Source organism: Melanotaenia boesemani, chromosome 13, assembly GCF_017639745.1.
Source record: "Melanotaenia boesemani isolate fMelBoe1 chromosome 13, fMelBoe1.pri, whole genome shotgun sequence".
NCBI lineage: Eukaryota > Metazoa > Chordata > Actinopteri > Atheriniformes > Melanotaeniidae > Melanotaenia > Melanotaenia boesemani.
This window is the reverse complement of record NC_055694.1, coordinates 11,306,276-11,333,123: the sequence shown is the minus strand read 5'-3', so window position 1 is coordinate 11,333,123 and position 26,848 is coordinate 11,306,276. Positions and strand designations below refer to the sequence as shown.

At 40.6% G+C, this 26,848-nt stretch overlaps 2 protein-coding genes across 2 annotated transcripts in view; one reads left to right on the top strand and one right to left on the bottom strand.

Moving 5' to 3' along the window:
* The window catches only part of plxnd1 (plexin D1), a 67,233-nt gene extending 46,121 nt beyond the window's left edge, over positions 1-21,112 (top strand). Inside the window, exons 20-36 of the mRNA XM_042003700.1 lie at positions 1,842-1,956; positions 2,785-2,892; positions 4,358-4,470; positions 5,506-5,610; positions 6,642-6,772; positions 9,165-9,363; positions 9,457-9,603; positions 9,750-9,906; positions 10,261-10,364; positions 12,301-12,364; positions 13,586-13,620; positions 14,216-14,320; positions 14,468-14,631; positions 14,726-14,873; positions 18,782-18,922; positions 19,047-19,121; positions 20,185-21,112. Coding sequence (XP_041859634.1) covers positions 1,842-1,956; positions 2,785-2,892; positions 4,358-4,470; positions 5,506-5,610; positions 6,642-6,772; positions 9,165-9,363; positions 9,457-9,603; positions 9,750-9,906; positions 10,261-10,364; positions 12,301-12,364; positions 13,586-13,620; positions 14,216-14,320; positions 14,468-14,631; positions 14,726-14,873; positions 18,782-18,922; positions 19,047-19,121; positions 20,185-20,301 — 2,028 coding nt within the window. The 3' untranslated portion in view covers positions 20,302-21,112. The remainder of the gene's footprint in view (positions 1-1,841; positions 1,957-2,784; positions 2,893-4,357; positions 4,471-5,505; positions 5,611-6,641; positions 6,773-9,164; positions 9,364-9,456; positions 9,604-9,749; positions 9,907-10,260; positions 10,365-12,300; positions 12,365-13,585; positions 13,621-14,215; positions 14,321-14,467; positions 14,632-14,725; positions 14,874-18,781; positions 18,923-19,046; positions 19,122-20,184) is intronic.
* Positions 21,113-22,091: 979 nt separating this feature from the next.
* On the bottom strand, positions 22,092-26,228 carry LOC121651471 (rhodopsin-like). Its single transcript, XM_042003706.1, has 5 exons — positions 25,730-26,228; positions 25,375-25,543; positions 25,038-25,203; positions 22,680-22,919; positions 22,092-22,217 (listed from the first exon to the last, which is right to left on the bottom strand). The coding sequence occupies exons 1-5, from the start codon at positions 26,088-26,090 to the stop codon at positions 22,092-22,094; spliced, it is 1,062 nt and encodes a 353-aa protein (XP_041859640.1). The 5' UTR covers positions 26,091-26,228.
* Positions 26,229-26,848: the final 620 nt, after the last annotated feature.

The window sequence follows — 26,848 nt, the reverse complement described above, 5'->3', positions numbered from 1 at the left end:
TAGTGTGTACTTTTGTATTTTTTCTGTCAAGCAACAATTCACAATGTTTAATACTTTAAATGTGGCTGAAATGTTTTTAATGCGTACATACAAATTATTTCCATAAGGCTCAGAAAATGTGAGCTTGTCACATATGGTCATCTTCTCCAAGCGCAGTATGCCATTTCCAATCAAACAAAAATTTTATTACCTGGTCTTGCACCCAGAAACCCCACATTTGCAAGAGTGGCAAGATGTTTCCACAACACCTGAGAAAGGGGGTGTCTTAAAAATAAAACCATTTTTTTTTTTTTTTTTTTTTTTTTTTTTACTGAACTATGAACTATGAATCAAATATAGCTAGTAGAGTAAAAATTATGAACGTAAAGATTAGTATAATAAATGCCCATATCGGCTCTGCTTTCTTAAGTCTTTTTCCTTCTCTCAAATTCCCCTTTACTGGCTGCATAGTATGATTCAGACATTTAAAGGAAAAGGACAAAATGAGCTAATCATTTAGGAAGCACTTACCCAGAGGCCGTTGTTAAAACTAAATCAGCCTCAGTAGTTGCATATCTTGAGAAGTCAATTCTTGTTTTTCATTTCATGTTGTTTATTGCTCATATACTGGCTGCTACTAATATCAGTCTGATCTTAAGCCCACCCAAAGTAGCACTGCTTTGCTTTTAACATCTCTGTGCAGCTTTAGGGCCAGCTTGTGATGAGGTCTAAACAGCTGCTTACAGATGTGCAAGTTTCAGGATGCTCTGGATTAGTGAGCTGAGGTTGGCAATTTTGTTATGTGACTTAGGCAGAAGTGGGTACTTTAGAAATTTCCAGCTACTCTGCTAAAAATGTAAGTAATGTAAAAGTTTTGGCATTCACTTTCCTGTTGATGACTTTTTGATAAACTTTCCTCAGGTTTCCCACGAGTATTTCAGTGTCATGTATTTAAACTTTTGAACAGCTTTACAGAGACAGAAAGGTTTGGGTGTCTCTCAGATTTCAAAATGAATGTGTTTCTAATTTCTGGCACTGATGAGGCATTTCTGTAGACATGTTTGCTTTGTCATGTTAGACTAAGATGACGGTTGTAGAATCAGATGAAAAATGTGAGTGTGACTGACAATCTGAATTCTAAACACCTTAAAAGAAAAAGACACTCAGTTTAAACCGATACGTCCAAATGAATGAGGCAGCTTGGAAGCCAGCCTACCAACAATAATTTGTAGCTTTGCTGTTTTGTGTTGTTAAATGTGCCACATAAGGCACTCTTACATTTGACGTATTGTTGTTTTTTTGTTTTTTTGGGGGTTTTTTTGTATGTTTTTTTTCTTGATTGGACCCAACAAGTTTACGTATGAATACTTTCTATTTACTAAGATTTTCATCAGTAAGATTAATTAAATTACAGTTTTTATTTGATAACTGTAATTGATTACATTTATTATATATATATATATATATATATATTTATATATATGTGTGTGTGTGTGTGTGGTTTTCTTGTCACTTACTTTTAATGTAATTGTTTAGACAGTTTTAGCCTATTTTCATTGCTGTAAATATGGTAATATAAGGACCTCATTAAAATATATATTAGATAATCATAAATTGTAGTTTTATTAAATAACCTTTGTGGTTGATTTTATTTTCAGATAAGTAGTTTTCCTTTTCTATTAATCTTTTGCTAATTAAAAAGGTAATTTTAACAACGATTTATGATAAAAGAAGAATTAATTGCTTAAAAAATCTTCAGTTGTATTTGAGAGTACCACTGAAGAAAACACAGAGCAGGACAAAAGAGGAGGCAAATTTTGAATATGACCCAGTTTCATGTGATGCTTCTTTTTTCTTTCTAGGTGCAAGTGGGGAACTTTCATCGCATTATCGCCAAAGTGCAGCTCGGTGGCAGCGAGCTGGCCATCGTGGTGTCCATCGTGGTGTGCTGTGTGCTTCTACTGCTGTGCACAGTGGGTAGGTTGTGTACACACACACTTACCGGTGGATGATGGATGTGTGTCTGCTATAGCAATCGGTGCTCCAGATGTGGAACAGATCAAAGGAATTCGGGGGTCATAGTTTCCTGCACTTGCTTCATCCCTCTTCAATATCCAGTGCACAAAGACCCCAGTGTTCCTCTCTCTGTCTGCTCTGTCGGTGTGTGTGCTACAGCCTGTAATCTTAGAGTGAGTGTGTCTGTGGGGCAGGTGTGTGGGTGAAAATTGGTGCTGGTGTGTCTTTTCACACCATTTCCCATTTTGAATCTGTTCTCAGCTATTCACAAAACCGCTATTTTTCTTTACTGATTTTACACGTGTGACATTACGTGAAGTAACATGTCTGTGAATTTTATTTGCACATTAAGAAAACATAACTTTTTTTTCATGTTTTTAAATCCAGATACAAATGTTTTAGCAAATGTTTTTCACAGGCCAAAAAAAGGTGTCTTAAAAACATTTCTAAAAACTGTTTAATAAATTCAAGATCTTGTTGCAGTGTGTAGCTCAACTATTTCAGTGGCCACCTTGTATGTATGTACAGAGGCTACAGCTCATTGGTGCAGCTGGTCTGGGTTCAAATCCTGGCCTGGGGACCTTTCTGCAGCTCATGCATGCTTTCTTCAACCCATCTTTCCTATCCATCTACTATTAAAATAAAAGCCACTAGAGCCCAAAAATCCTTAAAAACATATAGAAATAAATTGAAGTCTTTTAGATCTATCATAACCATTTATTAGGCTATGTTGGAAATTGTCAGTGCGCGATTGAAGTTCATTTTCTCACTCTTTTCTGTTCTTTGCAGCTCTTGTCGTGTACTGCACAAAAAGCCGAAGGGCAGAGCGTTACTGGCAGAAAACCCTTCTTCAAATGGAGGAAATGGAGTCCCAGATCAGAGAGGAGATCCGTAAAGGTGTGTTTAGAACAACATCACAGATACTCTAATCCTCCAACACAAATCAAGCTCTCCATTGATTGTCATAGAAAAAGAGCTGGTAGACTAATTGCTTGCTTGTGTATATTTATGTTTTCATGTTCATGCAAAACACAAATTTGTTTTGGAAGTTTGTTAATCTTAAGTAGGAGGGAGATACAACAGTTGACAGATTTGTGCCTGGTAAGCATGACTCATAAAACACAGTGTCTGACAAATGATCAGTCACACACAGAGACACACTGAGTGGTCACATCGTCCTCCCTACATCTATAGGAAGACGGTCTATGTGTGCATGTATGATTGTGTGTATAGTCCTGTGTCTGTATGTTCGCGTGTGTGTCTAGAGTATTAGAGTAGAGCCAAGTGAAGGCCACTCCACGTCTGAGCACCCAGATTTATGGCGTAGAGATGGGGGGACGGATAGAGAAAGAGAAATGGAGGGAGGAAGCGATAGGAGCGGGAATGAGGGCCGTGAGCCTGAGGAGAAGCAGAAGCGTGGGAGGGAGAGGAGGAGGAGAGGTGAGGTTATTTAGTCAGAGGACACAGATAGATTTGTGGCCGAGTTCAGGGTGAGTGTGCACAAAGTGAGGGATACTTCTGCTGAAACGAAAGAAGAGCTAGAAGCAGTAGAAGGGGAAGTAAAAAATGATGGGAAATTGACATTTTCCAGAGTACTTAAATGGGAAGTATGTGTGTAAAACCTGAAGCAGAAGGGAGGTTTTCTATTTGGACCTGGTGCATCTAATCTGCCATTGATGGTGTGAATTCATTGGTGGTTTGGATGATACTTTAGTGAGCAGGAGGATAAATAACCTAGAGGAGTAATGAATCATGTTTTAAATCCCCTGGATCTGGTATTCTCTTCCTTCTGCTAAATAACAGTCTGAAGAAACTGCCATTGTAACCCAAATATGTCTCTCCTCCTGTGACAGGAAGCACTTTTCCATAAAAAGATCTCCAGCTTCTCATTAGAGGAGAACATTATCCTCTGCTGGTACATAGAGGGGCTGCAATATTAGCATGCAGATTGAAGTCAGTGCCCAGAATGACACTGTTTCTGCATGTAAACCTCGGACTGCACACATGTTTTGAATAAAATCCTTAGACTAGGTTTGGCTGCTCTGATTGGTATTTAGTAAATATTTGGCTGCATGCCATGATGGGCTGCACATTCTGGCAGAAAAACAGGGAAAAAGATCACAGGATTAGACTTTGGTATGTTTAATATTCACTAAATATATGACACAAGATCTGGTAAATTAATTGTTACAGCATTGAAATCATCCAGATTGTTTTGGGTTTTTTTTTTTTAGCAATGGGAAAAGTTGACAGTCAAAGAATTAAATGGATTTCTTACTTATTTAACTTAGGAGCAAATGAAGCTTGATAATCCAGAAAGAAATCAGTCTCAAGAGTCAAGCCCTTTCTCTTCTCCTTTCAGGCTTTGCAGAGCTGCAAACAGACATGACAGATCTGACCAAGGAGCTGAATCGCAGCCAAGGCATCCCCTTTCTGGAGTACAAACAGTTTGTCACTCGCACATTCTTCCCCAAGGTGAGAAACCCTGTTTGGTACCTGATTTCACCTGGCAGACTGACAATACTATTTTTCTCACTGGGGCATTATTTGTTTCTATCCCTCCATGTCCCTTTTTGCATTTCCCACTGCTCGTAATATGCAGGATAATAATTCACCTTGGAACTTTTAAACACACTGTAAATGTCTTGCCAAGTGGAGCTCAGTTTGGCACCCTGTAGGAGAGTTAATGTGTTCTCTATAGGTAAGCATTTTCCCAATGTGCAATCCACGCTGACGGTAGACTGTGGGTTTATCTGTGGGTGGGTGTTTTTCCACCAATACAGACAGGCACAGCTCAGGGGGCTTTGTCTTGCAACCACAGGCATGGTCTCAAGGAGACAGAACAATGACGGGCACCAAGACAAGGAAAGTTTCCCCTGTTCTCTGAAAACACACTCCTTACTCAGCTCATACACCCACTCTGTTTTGCAAGTGTAGACAATCTTGCGCAATGGCAGCCATACGGGTCATAGCAGACTGTTGATGCTGTTTTCTGTTGAGTTAAGTGTTGAAGTGCTGCGAGGAGGGAAACATTAATTCATGCGTTGCCACTGCAGTAACATCCCTCCAAAGTTTTTTGCTAAAACAGCAAACACTCTTGGGCTTGCATGCCCTTGTTTTTCCATGAGAGCTTCTGGTTGTCTGAGATTACACACACAAAACAGTGTTAGACACAGTTGGAATATGGGCCAAATGTAGCTGTCCTGAAACTATAGACAATGTTGAAAGACTTGTAGACAGTGTTGAAAGACTTCCTTTTAACTCCGGTTAACTTTGCCTCGAAGCCATTACTGATCATGACGTCTACTGTCACGGTTCCTTTTCATGACCACTCAAGCCCTATTCAAGACCTCTTCACCAATTTTTTTGCTTTAGTTCTGCACTGCACGGTACACGCCAACAATTGCAGGCCAGTTCTTTTTGTTTTCCCTGTCAGTCCCTCTGCCTGTGTTTATAGCAGCAGCTGACTTTGTTTTTACAGTTTTCTGGGTGTGTTTTTGTCTGTTTCAGATGTGTTCAGATTACGAGAGGAGCCTGGTCCAGCCCGCCTACGAAAATGATTCCCTGGGACCTCGTGCACTGCCAGAGACCCACCCACTGCTACAGGACTGGCAGGTGAAGGGTTAAACCATTAAGGTTGTTAGGTTTTCCTCTCCCTTGATGTGGGCATTTTTCTTCCTTGTTTCTCAACTGGGTCACAATGAAGCTTATTAAGGTTTCATGGTGGGGTTAGAGTAGATGAGCAGTAAAGAGAAACAAATTGTGCGTTGGAGCGCTTTTTATTATGTGTATGTGGAGCATTTCTGTTTGAGCTCACATGTTCTTGAGTGTGCAAATGGAGGTGGTAATGTGTGTCATTTAATACTTTCTAGTGAGTGAGTTTGAAATCCAGCTTGTCAAACAACATGCTTCTTCAGTAAGTTGATGGCAGGTTGTGGCCACTCTCCCCTCTGGCTCTTGGACGACTGAACAGTATGCTTTTCATTGAAATCCATCTCGAGTTGTAGTGTGTGTGTGCCTGTGTTGGGGCAGGCGGGAGTGTGTTTATACACATAAATGTGAATGCGTGCTCAAAGTGAAAGCATGTGCATGTGTGTGCACAACTTATAACGAGAGAAAGTAAAGATTGCAGTGCTACTTTTGGGTCGGCAGCCAGGGGAGCCTGTCTAACAGTGATGAAGTGCCTTGGATCTACATTGTCTTCGCAGGAAGTGTTTTCCAGGTCATAGCGAATAAATCTCACAGGCGGGCATTTATCTTAATGGACACCCTTGTTCTCCTTCTGTCAGGCTGCAAACTGCACCATATGGCTGCAGTCCAGAGGGAAGACTTCATCACACCATTGCTCAGTCACACCCATAGATAGGTCACACTCATTAAGACGACTCAGCATATTTAGCGACAATCACGCACAGTAAGGAACTGGAGTGGGAGATACAGATAGTGTGTAAAAAAACCTAAGAGGGAGGTGCCTGAAGAGGTGTGGGGGGGGGGGGGGGGAGATGAGGTGTACACCAGATGGATCATTTGAGACGAAGGGTGGTGAAATAGATTAGGGAGCGCGCAGCAGGTGTGTAATCCAGTTAGAGCAAAATCATGCAGAGAAGTCACTGTTTCATCTGCCCTCTGTCATCCTCTGTCATCAGGCCACCAACACAACAAAGCCGAACATAGAAGAGGGCATCACACTGTTCTCCACCCTCCTCAGTAACAAGCACTTCCTGATCACATTCGTCCACGCCTTGGAGCAGCAGAAGGACTTTGCTGTACGCGACAGGTAACTGCATCATTTGCTGTCGTTCAGTTACAACGTCCACCAAGGAGTCATTCCAAAGAAGATTCTGATTCGTTTATGTTTGTGGTGCTGGCGATGGTGTCGTAGCTTGTGAAATATTTTTAAGGCTGCTTAAAACTTCATTTTCATGGCACCTCACTGGTGAAAACAGTACCTGGATGTCATTGATAGATGACCAGTTAAGTCAGACAGTTGTTTAACCCATTAAGGCCCGACCCATGAAAAAATGGTAAGAAAAGTCCAAAGAAAAGTCCAATTATTTAAATATGAGGTCTTTATTTGGCCCTTTAACAAAATGTAACAAAAAAATTAACATTTTTTGGGGGGGAGGATATCTATCATTTATTACCATGTGATATATTAAAAATATTATAATATGGTTTTCTGCTTCTGAGTATCAATTAGGGGACAGAAGATGAGTGTCAGATTGTGTTTATACAAAGTTTATACTATATATTGAAGCAAAATTTCTCAGAAACTGTATGTGACAAATGTGTCACGTCGGGCTCTTATGGGTTAAAAGGAGTATGAAAATTGAGTTAGGTAAAAAGTTTATCACTTGAGTTTCAGAGCATAATGGCAGGAAAGACTTCCTGTTCCTTTCTGTCTTACATCTGACCTGAAGAAGCTACTTACTAAATACACTCTCAGTGAAGGTGTAAAATATTGCCCATTATATTCAGCAGCTTTTGCAGCTTTTTTTCTCTGGACAATCAGCTCCAGGAGCTCCAGAGTTGTCCCCACACAGATCCAGCCCTCTTAAAACAGTTTGCTTAGTTTCTTTAAGTCTCTGACTCTGATGCTGCTGCTTAAACAGATGACTATAATGCAGATTATATGTTCCACAACAGACTTATTGAAGATATGTCTGTTTAATCCTTTATTGTAGTTGGTAATTCCACAGTCATCTCTTTTGTGTTGTTTTGCTATTTTAGTATGCTATAGAAAATTATGATCATAAGTAGAATTACTGCCCTCACTGGTGTACACATATGGTTAAAATTACAGACCAGTTTTATTCTATTGAGTTGTAGAAGCAAAGAACAACAACTGACTCAGCCTTTGTTTTTGAGATCACCTTTGCAAAGTGATCACTTACTGTGGTTCAGCCTTCACTGACCCACCTTTAAAAGACACATGCGCTGAGATTTGTGTGTGTGTCTGGGATGTTGTGAAGTTGATGAAGCTGATCTGAGACATACTGAACAAGGATAGTTTTTCTTCCAAACTTAAAAATAGCTTGTGTGTTCAGCTGCAATAGCTAAGTTAAAGGATAAAAAACCCAAATAACTTAAGAACACAAATTAATTATCACCAACTCTGCAGATGATCTTATTTTTGCACAGTATTTCAGCATGTCTCAGTGCATTGTCTCAGCTTTCTTACTTTCACCTTCTTTTCTTATTCTTATTGTTCATTCATATTGTTAAAGCTTCCTACTTTTCACTCATTAAGCAAAAAGTGATAAACAGATATAATAGCAATAATTTTACAGGAAATAGGCAATATAAGCATCTGAAAATATAGCAGCTAATGATCCATATATGTCCTTAAAGACATTGAAGAGACAAAAATAAAACAAAATATGAGTAAATATTGGCTTTACATCAGCCAAATATCCAGAAACACCCCTACTGAAAGGCAAATGTTGTTCTCGATTTTTTCCCCACAGTTCACCAATCAACTTAAAAGATAATATCATGCAGCTGTTTTATTCATTTCTGCTGCATGCTGTATTTGTTTTATATATGTTTTAAAAGTAATTGTAGAATACGTTATTTAAAATTACCTCTAATAACCTACATCAGTACAGACAAGCACTAGAACACCTGAGCTTCCACAGCAAAAGTCAAATAAATATATAATGAACTTTTCTGGATATAGCAGCGGTATTTATCATACTACTTTAAGTTTATATTTTCACAGGCTGGCTGCTCTGCAAAGTGCTTGCTTCAGCTTTGTAAATACTCACCCATTTATCAGTGTAGCTGTTTTGTTCCTGGTGTCCTAAACCTAGCTAGTCACTGTGACTCAGAAAGAAATTCCAGGGGCCAGACCACATCCCTTTCCCTGCACAACGTCAGCACTTACTGACTGAGGTAGCCTCTTCCAGCTGGATTAAGGGGGCTTTGTTAAGGAAATCCCCAGCACCTCTCTACACTGACTCAGACACTCCCTACATTAGATCAGACCTTTGTTTGGCTCTATAGTAACAGGTGCATTAGGAAGGACTAAATCATGTTTTGGTTCAGTGTTTTTTTTGTTTTTTTTTTCTTTTTCAAATCTCTACTGACCACACACTGATGGGGCATCTGTGTACAAGCATGTTTTTGCTCTTCTGTGTCCTCTGCTAATCTGTTACCTCACCCCTCAGATGCAGCCTGGCATCCTTGCTCACCATCGCCCTCCATGGTAAACTTGAGTACTACACCAGTATCATGAAAGACCTCCTGGTAGATCTGATCGATGCTTCGGCCTCCAAGAACCCCAAACTGATGCTGCGCCGCACAGAGTCTGTTGTGGAGAAAATGCTTACCAACTGGATGTCTATCTGCATGTACAGCTACCTCAAGGTGAGGAAGAAGAAGATGGCTCAGGGTAGATTTGAATAAAACAACAGCCCACATCCTCTATTTTTGACTCCACTTTTGGGTCTCATTTTCCAGGAAACAGTGGGTGAGCCCTTTTTCCTGCTGCTTTGTGCAATCAAGCAGCAAATCAACAAGGGCTCAATAGATGCCATCACAGGGAAGGCTCGCTACACCCTCAATGAGGAGTGGCTGCTCCGGGAGAACATTGAGGCCAAACCACAGGTCAGATACCCCACACACTTCCAGCTCACCTTTCTCATATCCAGTCAGTCAGAAACTTGTGTGTCCAATTGAAATGACTAAGAGAGAGTTTGTGAAATTTAAAACTCCCTCACTTTTGCTAAGCATTTCATACTTTGTTTCTGCAGAACATCAACGTGTCGTTCCAGGGCTGCGGCATGGACTCACTGTCTGTCAGGGTCATGAATACCGATACAATCTGCCAGGTTAAAGAAAAAATTATAGAAGCCTTTTATAAAAACCTGCCGTTCTCCCAGTGGCCTCGAGCAGAGGATGTGGACCTGGGTAAGAGCACATTTTCTCTGATTATTTTCATCCTCTTCCCTCTCCGACCCTCCAAGATATAGTAATCTCCTTTGCAAAAGGTCAATTCTTCTCATGAAGCCTAACTAACCTGAGGCTGCAATATAATAAATGACAGAATGCATTGAGGAGAGTGTACAGTCATAATCACAAAGAGTTATTGCTTTCAGAGGCTGCGGAGCCTGCAGAGCTGATTTGATTAATGGTCCAGGAATATTTCCACAGGTCATGACACAGAGTTAGAGCACGGCTGCCGTCTGTCTCGCCTATTCTTTTTCAAATTCAAAATGAAATTGTCTAACACCTCTACCTCCTTTCTTCTTCTCTTTCCCCCAGAGTGGTTTGACTCTGGAAGCAACAGTAAGCTTCTGCAAGACCTGGACAACTCCTCAGTGATAGAGGATGGTCGAAAGAAACTCAACACAGTCTTCCATTACCAGGTGTGTGTGCAGTTGTGTGTAACCACTTGGGTGGGTGATATCACTATCATATGAGCCATAGCTGAGGTGCTGAAGGTGAGACCTCAGTGCAGGGGTGTTGCTGGCAGATTGTGGGTCTGCTTTTGGTGGTGTTTGCTGCTCTTTTACAGCAGCTGTAGAGGATTAAGGATAGGTCATGTCTGTATGTTTGTTACTGATGAATATGTATGAATTATGTTTTGTTTTAATCAAGTTTTTAATTAACTTTCCATAATTGTGAAAACTTTTACTTTGTGGATTTTTCTAGCTTAGTTTTTGCAGTGTGTTTTTCGACTACATCTGAGGTCAAAGTGTTTTCACCTTTCTATAAACTACTTCTTAAAAGTTAGTCAAACTGACTGATGTAAAAGGGGACGAGGGGTGGTAATCATTTGACTAATGGCATTAAAGTGGCATGAAAGCTTGATGCAAATATTTTTTAATTTGTAATCCCGGAATCTTGATATTAGAACATCTACACCCAATTCGTCTCCAAATTTTAGGTTCATTGTCAAATTCAGCACCCTGAAGGATTCAGCTTTACAGTCATTCTTTCACTGTGTTCCTTATTTCACTATAATTGGCTTCCAGTGAGTTGCCATGTCACAGAATCATTCTCTGACTCGTTAAATCAGATATTCCCTCTGGAACATTTCCCAGTTCAACAGATAAAGGTGAAAACAAACTCAACACATACTATATGTAAATCAATCTACACAGTGAAGGTCACATGCTGAACTAAAATAACAACATGCACACACATTTTTGAGTGGAAGGAGGGCTTACATTGTATTAGCGGCTTATCGTAAGTTATTTATTTAAAAAAAAAGTTTGAATTTATTGTGCAGATTAATGATCATGACAGTAAATGTCTTTTTGGTGTTTGAATAAAAGGTGAATGTGACTTTTTAAACAAAAATTATTTTTCATAAGTTGGTAAACTGTTACAGAATATGTGTCCAGACACTGCACATACTGCCAGTGGACAAAGTACTCAAATGTTTTACTTAGGTACTAACACATCACTATTAAAAGATGCCCTATTGTCTAAATATAGTTACTTTGAGTGTATATTGCCATATACTTCAGGTCATAAAAGTTACTGTCATTACTTATTGAGATGGAACCCATTATACACTTCTGTCCATAACTCAGGATTGGTTTATTTACATTTTAACTTGATTATTTAATGGCTGATTAGTTTGTAAAACACTTACTAAATGGTCTCTGAAGGACACCATCATAACCTTGAACCTCTAAGGTACACACACACACACACACGCACACACACACACACACACACACACATATATATATATATATATATATATATAATTTATTTTTAGAAATTCCACAGAAACTTTTTTTACCATTATTGTTCTCCAAGAAAAGCTATAATTGCTACATCTGGCAACTGTATAGAAAAGAAAATAATTGTAAAATACACAGGCTTGCCATCAGGAATGTCTTTGTGTTTGCATGTTTGCTTATGTCTTCGTTGATTTGTGCCTGAGTAAACAAACGTGCAGTGACTCTTGACCTTTGACCTGTTACCTGTACTTGTTAAGTGCTCTGTTGAGTTTTTTCTGAGGCGTGGGGACAGAGCTGTGAAAGCAACGAGCTGCAGCATGTACCAGCAGTCTGGGTTCACTGGCGAGGCTGTTCAATCCATTTCACTGGGGGTTGACTTTAATGAGCCCAGCCAGGCCTCTGCAAACTTGCCACCGCTCTAGATGCACACAAGACCAACACACGTGCACATACACAAACACTTGCGCCTCAGAGCCGCATTCCCCTTGAGGACATTCCTAATGATGCTGTTGTGGTGCACCCCAGCTCACCCCTAACCCTGTGGCCTCTGGCCTCTCTTGTGTCTTTTCCCTCACTTCTCCTTCTTCTCCCCTCCCCCTTTTCACAGATCCCAGAGGGAGCATCGCTGGCCATGAGCATGAAAGACAAAAAAGAGAACACCTTGGAGAGAGGTACGTCACCTTTAAATAGGCCCACTTCATTTCACTTTGTCACACACACTTACCCACATTTGGATAAGTACACACACCCACTACATCACAAGAAACAGTAAATGCTTAGCTGATTATGAGCACATGAGCTGCTCATGTAAACATGCATGAAATCATCAGCATGCCATCTCCAAAAGACGACATTTAAAGACACTCATACCTAATATATCACAACACATTCTCTTATGCTAATGACTCTGTCAAAGCCCTTTTTTCCATCTTGTAGATGTATTCCATTAGCGTGTGTCAGACTATGAGAAAAATGTGACAAAAGTTGGCCCAATGTCCAGCATCAGATGCGTTTACATTCAGCCTTTAATGGGCTTGTGCATTTGTCATTGACGGTCCACCTCATATAATTAGCGCCAGACCAGGGCTCAGTTTGATTCGGACTCTGTCCATCGAAGCCTTCTCTATCATTCATACTGGGCCAAAAACAGGCTCATGCGTGCCAAACCTGGCTCCTGTTTCAAAGCGTTAAGGGGATGTTATGAGTCTGTAGTGCTCCCAGGCTAATACGAAACACTGTCCTGACTGCCTGTGATCAGTGCTGAGGGTCTGGACTGAGGCCCGTTAAGCAGGAGCATCTTTGCCAGAGTGGGCTGAAATGAGAACACACTCACGCTGAGGGTGTTTGTGTGTGTATATGCATAAATGCCTGTCTTTGTTTTAGCTGTTGTGTGCACAATAATTTACTATATTTGTCTGTGAGCCAGTATTCAAGCTTTGTTTGAACATGAATCTACATTTGTCCTTGTGCTCATATCTGTTCATGCATTTGTATGAGTATGTTTGTGTTTAGATCTATATATAAACCAGCTAGCTTTAATGTTTTTATTCCCAGCGTTGGCCAAGCATTACCATCTCATTACAGCAGCTCCACAACCATTCACAGACTCAGTGTCTGTCTACCCTAATCTCTCTCTTTTCTCTCTTCTCTCACTCGTAATCTTTCTCTTTCATTCTCTCAGACAGCTGCCCTCCCCTTCAGGCCCATAGTCCACCCTAATCACTTTCTCCTCTTGCACTCTTTCTCTCTTGCTCTCCTGTCAATCTTTTTTTTTTCTCATTCGTATCTGTAACACTCCTCTGTGCTTCCTCCTCCTGTCTCCTCTCATTCTCTGATGTCTCCACCTCACTGATTGCACATTGTTTTTGTTTGTTTTTTTTGTCTCCTTTTAGTCAAAGATTTGGATACAGAGAAGTATGTACACTTGGTGAGTATTTTTTATGAGTAATTTTTCTATACATGAGTTTATTACTGGAGCTTTTCCTATGTGCTATTGTTAGTCAGCCCGCAGCAAGTCTGACGACAGAGAGAATTGGGGGGTGAATGGAGGTGAAAGGAAAGCTGCTGAGGAGACATGACAGCGCTAATGCAGCTTAAGCTCTTTCATAAACGTCAGCTAAGATATGGGCCCTTTGACTTTACAATAATGAGTTCTTTGGAATACAATTTGCCGGGTGAATAGTTAGTTTTACTGGACAGTTTTGGAGCAGAGTAGGATGAATTTGCTTCTTTCTTTTCCTCATCTCTATTGAGACTTGTAGGAGCAAGTCAGAGTCATGATCCAGTTCACAGCAATTGCAAAGAACAAATTTCCCAACTCCCATCACTTCCCTAATTCTGTTTATTATTGAGTGTTTCAAAATACCCTGATGTGGAGTTTGGATCATGTGACTAATGCAAGAAGCAGAAAATTCCCCTATGACAGCTCATGCAGTGAACACAGTAGTGCATTCACTCAGCTGCTCATGCCGTGATTCATTGCTTCAACCTGTGTGCCTTAAGCTTGACCTCTGGTTTTTCAGGTCCTACCTCATGATGAGTTAATAGAGACCAAGAAGTCACACAGGCACAGCCATCGCAAGAAAGTCCTGCCTGAAATCTATCTGACGCGCCTGCTGTCCACAAAGGTTAGCAGAAACAAGAGACCGATCGTGTTGCTAACACTGCCACATAAAGTCAAAACACGTCACTTTTCATTGTCATATTTTCATGGCTTGTAACAACCTTACGGACCTCATGTGTCTGAATACTGTGTATACTCTGTTACTCCACAGGGAACTCTTCAGAAGTTTTTAGATGACCTCTTTCAGGCCATCCTCAGCATCCCTCTGGACCGCCCGCCTCTGGCTGTCAAATACTTTTTTGACTTCCTTGAGGAGCAGGCTGACAAACGGGGCATCACAGACCCAGACACCCTGCACATCTGGAAAACCAATAGGTAGTCAACTAAATGCTCTTTTTAAGCCCCCTTTGGTCTGCCTCACTGTGCGAGTGCAAGTCTTTTTAAAGCTTATCTCTCCCTGCCTGTGCAGTTTACCTCTGCGTTTCTGGGTGAACATCCTGAAGAACCCACAGTTTGTGTTTGACATTGATAAGACAGATCACATGGATGCCTGTCTATCTGTCATCGCCCAGGCCTTCATCGATGCCTGCTCTATTTCTGACCTGCAGCTTGGCAAGGTGGGTATCACACTCTCGCTCTCACTCTCAGGCTTTTTCAGAGTTGCTATTAGCAGTTCCCCTTTTCAGTCTCAACATTTCACCAGAAAGAGCTGCATTGACAAATACAAAACTTGTCAACCATCAAACAAGCTGCTGTAAAGACAGTTTGAAATATGGTGATAAATTAAGGGGTGTTCACACTTAACTTGTTTATCTTTGTTAAAATAAAGTTTGGCAAGTCCAAAAAATTCAAAGAAATGTGGATGCTGTCATCAAATTCATAGAAATGGATCAGCATCCCCTGGGAAATGGGTCTCAGTGAGCTTCCAAGTGAACTTTGGTGGATTTGACTGAAAGAATAAACAACATGTAACATACAGTAACTGATTCTTGATTTCAAGGTCATTCTTCTAAACTTAAACTCTGTAATATATTTTAGTACAGGAATCAAAATCTCTCTTTCCTTGCAGCATTTCTTTTAGTTGGGTGTGCCTCTTGGACCTCTGGGTGCTATTTTGATTCTTTTATGCATTTCAAAAGCTCTTTGGGAAAACTCCACCAGAAAAAAAAAATACAGACCCCAGCAGAACCCAGTGAGCACATGCATCCTGATATTTACCCATGTCATATGACCTTATCCATATTTCTTCTGTCTAATATTTGTTAGTTAAAAAAATCCACTGTGCAAAGGGAACTAGGACTAATTTCAGCTTTACTCTAGATCAGGAAACTTTACAAAAAATTTGTTGAAGATGTTGGACTGGTTTTAGCTGGGCAGGTTTAATCAATGGAAATGAGGGGAGGGTGAGTAAGCACTCTTCCTCCTGGTTTTGTTTGGGTTTTTTTTTTTTTTTTTTTGTTGTTTTACTTTCAATCAAACAGAATGAGTAATTAATCTATGAATGAATCATTCTGTTCGATTTATTCATAGGTCTTTTGCTTCACTGGGTTGAACATTGTCTACTTAATTCCTTCAATCGTGCAGTTGCTGGTCTTAGTTTGCAGCAATAATACTTGTCAATGAACACGAGAGTGTGCAGCCATCTCAAAGTCGTCAGCTGTACTGATCAAATTCACAAGTTGGTTTGCAAATCAGAACAAACCTGATTAGAGTAACAAGCCACCAAATCTATTGGGTTAGCTTTTGGCCACAAAGTGTTACTATAAGATCCTTTTTTATGAGCAAAATATGTGGACAATATTTTAAGTTGGGCTTCAGGTTAGTGGGTTCAAAATCGGATACAGAAATATAAAACAGTCACCTTGCGAGGAACAGATTCGTTCCTCCCTGCTGTTTTTTCCATCTCCACATTTTGAAACCTCTTATTTATTGTTCTGCACCCATCAATCAAATTTATGTATCAGTGTATCTACTGTATGTACTTAGCTTTCAGACACTCCCCCCCACACACTCACAGGCATGCACACACACCTCGAGTCCCCCTGTGTATCGTCATCCCTAAGCCTTCAGACTGTCAGCTCCATCTACCTCTCCTCATGTTATTTCAGCCCATTCGGTTGGTCCAAGGTCATGAGCACCAGGGATCTCTTTTTGTGTTGCACGTGGGTTTGTGTGTATCTATACTGTGTGTACATTTTTCTGTCTTCCTATCTGCTTGTCTATGCGTGTGTGCTAGCATGTCAATGTCCTCACCGCTCACAAATCTGTCTCATCCTTCAGACACCGTGACCCTGAGCACGCTCTGCTTCCTGTCTCTCTCTGACTGGCTTCCTCCCTAGAGAAAGCCGAGGACTCATCTTATAATGCTCCTTTTCACAGAGAAACACTCTGATTTATATACTTCACTTCAGTGCCAAAAATCCAGTGTGCTCATAGCAACGATATTCACATGTACCTGTTGGAAAATGCATGTCCAGGGGTGCAAAGACACACATAAAACCTTCAGAGATGAGATGGAGTGTGTCTGCAGCTCTCTCATTATTAAGTCGCATCTGGCTGTGCCTGTATTGTAGGGTCCTGGATCAAGGATATTGCTGTGCACAGGTCAAGGAGAGAGGCATGGCACTCCTCTCCATTTTGAGTGTTTATGGTTGCTTATTTGTGCTTGTGTACGTGCATGTGTGATGATGGTCACAGGAAAAGATGGTGAAGGGGAAGGGTATTAGATCTGGATTAGCAGGAGCTCAGCAGGGGGGAACAGGAGGTAGGAAGCTAAGCATTGCCCGTGGTATCCACAGAAACCGTCTTATCTGGCGAGATGCAGAGTATTGAGGACCACAGGGTCACTGGGGGGTTACTAGGCAGATGGGGAAACAGCAGGAAGTGACCTTGCGGACAGGAAGAGAGAGGGTTCCCTATCATCAAGGAGCAGTGGCTGCAGCCTCTTAGTTCCTCAGCACATTTAATGCTCACAAAAGGTGACACAAATAACTCATGACACATGAAAAATATTAAGGTGCGCTGTAAGCACCTCTACCACTACTGAAAGCTGTGGCTGCCAGTCTCTTTTATGCCCTCTGTTTCCCTGTCCCACTTTCTCTCTGTCCCTTTTTCTCTCCCACAGACACAAACTCACGCCACACAAAGCTCACAGTAGTCACCACTAAAACTGGAATATGCCCACAGCCTTTTAGCCCCGCTGCTTTTCTTCCTGCTTGAATAAGCACCAGTGTGAGAGACTGAAGTGACTGCAGGGAGGGTTGTTTAGACTGGAATGTTCTCTGGCTCCGAGACTCCTGTTATGTGGAAAGGGAAACTGTTCCCTCCCTCCATTGTCTCACTTTATACTGATTTAGATTGAGTCACCGAGAAATGATGTCCAGTTTAATTTAACAGCTACTTATAGGAGCACCAGAGATGAAAAAGCTTCTTTTTTTCTGGCAAGGAAAAGGAGATGACAGATTAAAGACATTTGGCAAAGACTGGCTTGAAATTGTGATATGTACAACAACTTTAGGTCCAGATAATCAGATACAATATGGAATAATAATTCTGATACAATCAGAAGTATTATATTATTTTATATAGAGGGGTAATTTGAAGTTTCTCAGAAATTTTATTCGGAAGGCAACAGAGAGTAGTGTGTAGTGATTAGACTCATCAGTGTGAAGTATCTTTGTCAAGTAAAGGCCAATATTCCCGAAGTTAAGATGCTGATGGTGGTCGAATAAAGCCAGCATGGGGTTGATGGAAAATGTCAGTTGCATGTCTGAGGACATCCTGGAGTTGATTGCATGGAGGTGGGTTGCCCAGTAGTGGGTCTGAGAGACAGAGTGACTGGATTGCAGTGATATTTAAAGCACTGCAAGCGGAAAATGATGGGCTTGAAGACCTTGAAGAAGAAAGCTCATTGGTCAGGTATAGTGATGTTGAAACTGTTTTGAAGAGAAAATAAAACTCTACCCAAAGTTTTATTTCCAGGGTATAAATATGTGAGCAGCATTTTCTTGTTGCCACATCTCAAGGTGAATCAAGGTTGGAACTTTTATTTAATGCAGTGCAGTTTAATCTTTAGGATGAATCAAGCTTTAGTGGCAGACCATGTGTTTTGCAGATATAATCTTGGGGTGACAAATTAAAGGGAAAAACTGGAGTCCTTGACCGCACGGAGCCCCGATTACTCAATCAGGAGCATTTTGCTAGTAAGGTTTTAGGTCTGCTTATTCCCTCAGAGGAAAGGGTCACAGCAAATCAATGCAAAATGATTCTTGGTGACCATCTCTATCCTGTAATGCAATGACTTGGTTCAGATAGGAGGAGCAAACTACTACTACTAAAAACTGTATTATTTCAATATTGGCAGGAGGGGAGTTCAAAGTACCATCAAACTACAATCCAAGTATCTAAAGCCCTTGTATTGCATGAGGAGACCTTCTTTGGTTTCATTCAACTTTCTCTTAATCAACGGAATTTTAAAAACTGAGCCACAGTGCTCAACTAAACTGAAATATTGGTCTTTTTTTAGGACTCCCCTACCAACAAACTGTTGTATGCCAAGGAGATCCCAGAGTATAAGAAGAGAGTCCAGTGCTACTACCAACAGATTCAAGAAATGGCACCTCTGAGCGAGCAGGAGATGAATGCTCACCTAGCTGAGGAGTCAAGGGTAAGTAAAGAGTTCAAAAGATTCTCACGTGTTACTCATCTGGCTCTGACAAAGCCTGTAATTACTTGCTTTTATCCAATTTTGGAATTTGATCTAATCTAACACTTTGATGTTTTTCCTGTAGAAGTACAGAAATGAATTTAACACCAACTTGGCCTTGACAGAAATCTACCAATATGCCAAGAGATACAGAAACCAGGTAAGATATCACATTGCCATTCTCTGTTTTTGTGATTTAAGATGTAGAGTAGGCACGTCTGAATGTTCAGACTGGCCCTTCTTGGCAGCCGCAACACCTCAGCCAAGCCCACTTGGTGTATTAGGTTTCACTGATGGCTATCGGAGTGTGACGTATCAGCGTGGCAGATCATAGCCCTGTTGACAGATGAAACGCACAGTAAACAAACTTGCAACCTGTCACTAAATGGCCTTGTTAAATATGTGCACGAAATAGCTGTTTTGTTAAAGAAAAACAGGTTTTCAAAGGCTTTCAAAGGTGAAACAATCAGATGTGGGCTATCATCCAAGCAGCAGCCACTATTCTGTGTTGTTCAGTCATCTCTTTCCAGCCCACAGATACCTTTCAGTTTAAGCAAACAGCGTGCTGTTTACCTTCTCCTCATCCAACACCCCTATCTGCTTAATGACACTGTTAAGTTGCTGCTTCAAATCTCCTGTTTTGCTTTGAACTAGCCCTCTTCAAGCTCCTCCTGTCCACCCCCGTGCTTCCTCACTACTGTGACTATTCTGTAGAGAGGCTTAGTCAGTGGTGACTGTGCCTTAATGGAGCACCCTCACGATAATACTGTTTAGCTGCGTTCCTCTGTCATGCTACTGTACTGACGGGGGCCAAGGGCTTAGACTGTGATTCACAGAGCTCTGTGAATGGCCCCTGATTGCCTATTCTCTCACCCAAGCTCAGTTCGCTCTGGCTGGTAGCACACTGCTTCTAAGAGCCCATAAATCCCACTGACACTGTGACAACTATTGGGCATGAAAAACAGAGCAGATGTGGGTTTTGTAAAAATGTGAAGAGCAAAAGCTTTTGTAGTGTGGAGGCATGCGTGAAGGCAGAAGAGGCTGAAGCACTTCACTTGTTCCTTCTGCTGCTTTCTCTTTCTTTCGTTCGACTTTCTATGTCCAGGCAGGTGGCTTATTGCCTCCCTCCCTCTCTCTCTAGATAGAAAGATAGATGCATGAATGCTTGACAGCTTTTGAAAGTCATCTTTGCTGTGTTTTTCTGTTCTATCTCCCCCGGTCAGGTGGTGAACGCTCTGGAGGCTAACCCCACTGCACGTCGCACTCAGCTGCACCACAAATTCGAGCAGGTCATTGCTCTTGTTGAGGACAACATCTATGAGTGCTGCAGTGAAGCTTGAACCTGCCCATCTCTTCTGCTCGCCATCTCTTTCTCCTAAGCTGCCGGCTGCCTTCCTCCCTCCTACGCGGCTACTTGGGAATGCCACAAAGGAGTTCTTGTTCACGAGTGTCTTTCTTGCAGACTGTTACTAGGGAGAATACTGGCAGAGCAAAGGATTTAAACCTGCCTCTCAAGCATCATGTCAAATCTTTCCCCATGACTCAAACACAATTCCAGTCTGGCTCAACTACGCTTTACAAGGAATGTGTCGGAGCTCAGAGCTTTTCCTGGATGTCTTCACAGTTACTGGGACCTGCAGAAAGCCCTGGAGGCAATTTTAACGCACTGAACCCTTTTTTGAAGGGAACGAGCCAATGATGCACTGTACTGTAATATAATGTCTATAGCAATATTTATAGATGTGTTATAATGCTTTCAAGTGGCCTGTTCATCAGGATTAATAGAATTTTTCCCATTTCCTAAAGCCTGCAGTGTTCTCAGGTGCGGCTGGTAAAGAAGGGTGGCTGACTCCCATTGGTGCTTTGAACAATATGTCCCAATGTGCTTTGCAGGTTAATGACAGATTGATAAGGAAAGGAGACTTCAAATTATTAGATCAAATGTTTAATGTAGTTCACTGGGAAGAACTGCATCAATATAGAAGTGTTAATCAGTGTGCTTGTGAATGAATGAATATCATGTTGGATCCTTTCTGATCAATTTAAAGAGGGAAATTTACATTTAAGGAAAGAAAAAGCTCAATATAATCTGAGAGACTGTAATTGTGATGCCAAATTATTTGTTTGTGAAATAAATTACAGTATTTAGGATTTTAAAGTGTCAACTAATGATATTTATTATTCTAACTGTTAAAGTGCTTTGTTCCTAAATGGATTACAACATTTTTAACAGCATTTGACAACCATTAGGGTCTGGTCTTCCTCTCAAAAGCCCACAAACCAGCATCTGGAACTTCTCGGAAACCCTTGTAAATATTTAGAAAAAAAAAAAAGTAATGGAAAAGTCGTGCATTCAGCTTTGTTTTTATTGCAGAGCACAAAACGACTTCCTCAAATCCTAGCTATTACACAGCAAACAAAAAACAATCCTCATACCTCCTTAATTCACACACACAGACATTTTGGTATCTATTAAGATACATAAATATCTACCAAATACACATACACACACATATACATACACACATACACTCATCCAGCCTCTTGCAGGAGGCACCGTATTCCACCGTATTCCGTGTTCCGCTTATATGTCGGATATAAGGGAAGCTAACCACCTCAGCTTCATCACCACAAAGACCAGACAAGAGGACAAATCGGATGCACTGAAAACTCAGATGAGATATCTAAAGAAATGCCTCTCAAAGAAAAAACTAAAAATTCATATTACTGATTGTTTAAAGCGTCTGTTTTGGGGAGATATAGCTGCAACACTTACTTAAACAAGGGTTGATGTGGATGAAATCAGGCAATGATCAGAAGGTGTGTGCTTTTGGGGAGTGGGGAGCTTGGAAGGTGTTCAGTTGGACCATCACCAAGATGGCAACCTTATGATGCTGGGTTAAAAATCTGTGAGACCAGCTGAACACTTTCCATGATTAAATGGAGTGGAAATACACATGCTGGCTCTTGATTAAGTCGGTCCCACTGAAGTTACTGCAGTGCCAACTGCAGTGAGGACAATTGGAGAGGTAAGTCAAGAGGATTGGCCAATAGAACGTATTGCTGCTTGGCGGTGATGGGTCCCTGGGTGAGTGGGGACAGATGGAGCAGACAGAAAGGGAGTGAGGGGTCAAGCAGGGGCCACCTGGCTGGAGGAAACGGATGAAGTCTGGGTTTTGGAGACAGCAGCGGCAGCTTCATCGTCTCCAAATGGGTTCTTGCCACAGCACACTGTGGTGATCATGCAGTTTCTGAACTGGAGACCACAAAGAAGAACCCATGATAGAACCCACGGACGCTGAAGCACTTGGATTATAAGAGTACTCACATCTTAAAACAAAAATAAGACACTTCATTTCAAATTTATCTCAATAAAAGTACTCAGTATCATTTAAATTAGTGTGAGAAGTTAAGATAGGAAATCAGTAGAGGCTGCTGGTTTACCTTTAACAAAACCTTTCTAATTTAAGCTACATATATATGCTGTTCAATGTGAGTTAGTACAGCTGTCAACTGAAAATACTGAAGTGAACCTAATAATACTGGTCACTAAATAGACATGAAATTATTCAGAAAAAGTATGAAACTAAAAAGTTAAAAAGTTGTACTTAAAAACCATACTTGAGTTAATTAACTTGGTTGCATTACATGAAACATCCATTAAAGTTCTGCTTTACTCAGTTAAAAACAACCAAGCCAGGATATTTTCTTGGCTTACCTGTCTGTTCAGCAGAATGTAGATGACTGGGTTGTACAGAGCAGCACTCTTGGCGAAGAAGGCCGGAGCTGACATGAACACTGGTCCAAACTCAGTCCCCTGATTGGCAAAGATGTACCAAGCTACAGTAGCATAGGGCACCCAGCACACCAGGAAGGCGATAACCATGACAATAACCATGCGCGTCACTTCTTTCTCTGCTCTCTGGGTGGTTTCAGACTCCTGCTGCTGGGCTGCAGCCTGAGCACAGACAAATCCAATTTATATACTAGGTCTATACTACCAGTCAAAAGTTTGGACACTTACCAAGTAAGTAAGTGTAAATGTATACAAACTCTACAAAAGACTCAACTGCACATTCACTTAATAATATATGTTTAGGTTAGTAGGAAAAGAGACAAAAATCTGTCACTTTCATTATTGTTCTAACCTTTCATATTATGTATCCAAGCTGCTGCATAAGGGCTGAAATTTGCTACATAGATACTTGGAAAAGGTGGAATTGTGAACAAAACTGATGCATTTTTTGTGGACTTGTAGAAAATATTTGCTGATTTATACAGCTAGCTACAGATAAACATCATCATTTATGTAGATTACTGTACTGTTTATGGACATTTGGTGACCAGAACATCTTAATGCACAACAATTAAAAAACAAAAAGAAGAAGATTGAAACTAATGACTGACTTATTTGAAATTTTGTAATTATTTTGATAATCAGCTTAGTGACAAGCACAGCCAAATACTCGTGACACAATGTTGCTGTTACTTTTCTGTTTGTTTTGATTTATTTTACTTTCCTAATCTCAAAATGACCATAATTTGACAAAAAAAAAAAAAAAGAAAGAAATTTGTTAGATTTAAAGGTACAGTGTGTAAGATTGACTGGCATGTAATAGTAAAGAGAGCCATTGAAATTACTTCAGTTGCCAATCACAGTGACTGGACAGTGGCCAAACAGTGGCCAAAATTCTTCTAGACATAGACATGGTTTCTTCTGTGAGATGATCCAGCAGCCACAGGTGCTGCAGCGATCACTTAACTACAGATACTTCAAAATAGCATACATATATTCTGTCTACTTCTATGTACCATTCGAGGTGTTACTTTTCCCAAAGAGTGCTCTAGCACCTATCAAACAAAGCCGGTACTTTAGTTTTACAGCTCAGAGGGTTCTCACTTCACACACCAAGTTGTTGGTCCCTTCAGAAACACCGTAGTGAAAATGGAGGCACAAATATGGCAGCTGCCATGTGCACTACCAGTCAAATGTTTGGACACAATTACCTATTGGAATGCATGGGAAAGTGTGTCCAAATTTTTGACTGATATTGTATGTCAACCCACGGCAAGAAGATATAAATGGCTCAATCTAAGAGAATAAAAACATATTGTTATTTTAGTAAAATGATTAGACATTAATAGAATCCCAGTTTTAAAGATATATATTTAGTTTTTTGTCACTGACCTTTGATGTTGTTACATGCTGCAACTTTAAAGTAGAAAGGCTGCTTATATCTGCAAACATGTCTGGGTTCATTACAGTTAACTAGCCTCCATAATTCATACTGTATTTGTCCAAGCATACAGGGCTCATCAATTAATCACTTCTGATTTTATTTTATTTTATTCATCATTACAGAGTTTAACATTGTCTTATTACAGTGTGACGGCAGTTTTAAGACACACTCAAAGTGTGTCTTAAAACTGGACCAATTCACAGAAGTCTGCTGCATCTGTATGCAGATAAATGGCATTCACTAATTTGACTACAGTTAATGAGCCTTCAGAGAAATATCTGGTCCTGTTGCTAAGTGCTCCTCTCTACCCATCCACTAATCACTTATTATATGTTTAGGTTTAAGCTTTACAGCCTTCTTGCTTAAAAAAATAGTAAAATTAGAGGGTGAAACAAAACTATGAATTGTAAAAAAAAAAAAAAAAACAGCAGATACTTCATATAAATATAAATCACTAAAGTTTTGAGAAGGAGATAGATTAATATTCACATCAACTGTTTTTTCACACTGTTTGACCCAAATAATGTTGATTAACAGCAAATTTATTATATTCGTGAAAGTTAAAACTTAATGATGTTTTTTCCATAATTAACAAGGGCATTGGGATGACACAGTGAGAAGGCTGCCCTTTAGTGAGAGGACCGGGGTGTAAGCTGCCATGTTGGCAATAATCTAACCTCCTGAAGTGTCCTTGAGCCACTAAATCCCTCACATCTCCAAAGACTCTGCTACTCTACCTTCCTTGAGAAGGGAAAAGAAAGAAAGCATTTCTCTACAGGGCTAAACAATATATCACATCCTTATTATTAATACTGCACTGACAGTGATGTTCCTACCGCTCGCACAGTGCAGAGCAGGCGACTGTAGCAGAAGAAAATGATGAAGAGAGGGATACAGAAGTGGAGGACAAACATATAGATGACAAATGAGGTGTTGTTGATCTCAGGCTTGGGAGTGTAGTAGTCAATCCCACAGGAACACTGCATTCCCTCTGGGATGTACCTGCATCCACACACAGCAATAACCTCAAAACTTCCATCAACACTATTACACAAAAAATGTAATGTTACTGGTCTGCTTTATGTGAAACAAAAATACTGAAAATAATCAGAACAATATTTCTGTAGTCTTGAAGCAAGGCAAACACAGTTTAGACAGTAAAGAACAGAGTACCGGGACCATCCGAGCAAAGGGGGAGCAGCACAGGTCAGAGCCATGATCCAGGAGAACCCAAGGCCAGCGATGGCATGTTTTTCCCCAAAGCGAAAATTGGTCATCGGCTTGCAGACCACAACGTAGCGCTCAATAGCCAAAACCACCAGGGACCACAAGGCAATCTCTCCTGAGATATAAAACACAGTGAAAATTCACTATGGAACTAATACAGGATCTTTACCTGATATCAGACACATTATTATAAAGGCAACATATTGTTTTATTTCAAATTTCTTTGTAGAAAGACATTTTGATCCAAATCTTTATGAACAATACATGAACAGTTTCACAAATGAAAGATTCTCTCTCTTACCTCCTAAGGTGGCAAAGAATCCTTCAACATTGCAGCCTGCGACACCTAGGCTGAAATATCCATGCAGGGCTGTGTAGAGTGTGACTGTGAAGCCTCCAACCACCATAAAAAGGTCAGCCACTGCCAGGTTGAGCAGAACATAGTTCAGAGGGTTTCTCAGTTTTTTGTGCTTGACAGTGACATAAAGGGTGAGGAAGTTAATGGGGAAAGCAGTGATGATGAGGAACAGCATGTATGCAGCCAGAAGAGAGTACTTCCAGGGTTCAGCCAGGTAATACTGAGGGTACTCAAATGGGCTGCGGACCAACCCAGTCCTGTTAGACATGGGGACATAAAAGTTGGGTCCTTCCGTGCCATTCATGGCTGCAGTAGGTGATGCCTTTTCTTCCTCTGAGACCTTGATGAGACAGTCTGTGCGTCTTAGAAGAAAGAACTGTGAGAGTCAAGAGGTGCAGCTGAGGTGGAAAAGGGGGAGAAAAGATGGATGGAGGAATGGATCCAAGGAGGTGAAGCACCTTTTAATAGTCTGACCGGATTAGGGACACGGAGGGAGCGAGGTGTTAGCAGAGATGGAATTAAAACACAACCCTAGAGTCCACTCATTCATTAACATGCACACAAAGCATTACAGGAGAAAACTCCAGAAATATAGATTATATACTTCATAAGCCTTTTCAAAGTGAGAGGTTACAACCATTGCTAAATAAAACCCACCATTACTGTCATGTGCATCAATGCTGCATTAGAATGAGATGAGAGTGGGAGGGAAGGCAAAGAAACGGTTTGTGATTTCAACTGTTCAGTGGACAGACTACAAATGAAATTTCTAGAGCAATTCAACTTATTTGCATCTGTAAAAGCTTAATCCCTAACCACTGCATAGCGCAGAGCTCTACTTATAGCCTTGAGTGTAATCAGAATCAGTGGGACACACTACTCATAACAAGCACTCTTCCTCCAGCTCTTACACAAACATAAATCCTAAAGTTCAAACTGAAAGAGTAAGAAGTCAATATCAATCCAGCTTGTTTTGTAATGTGACACAAAAAACTTTATTGAAAAGACTTGTTAGACTTTCTTTATAAAAAATATAAACAACAAATTTCAGCAGTTAACATA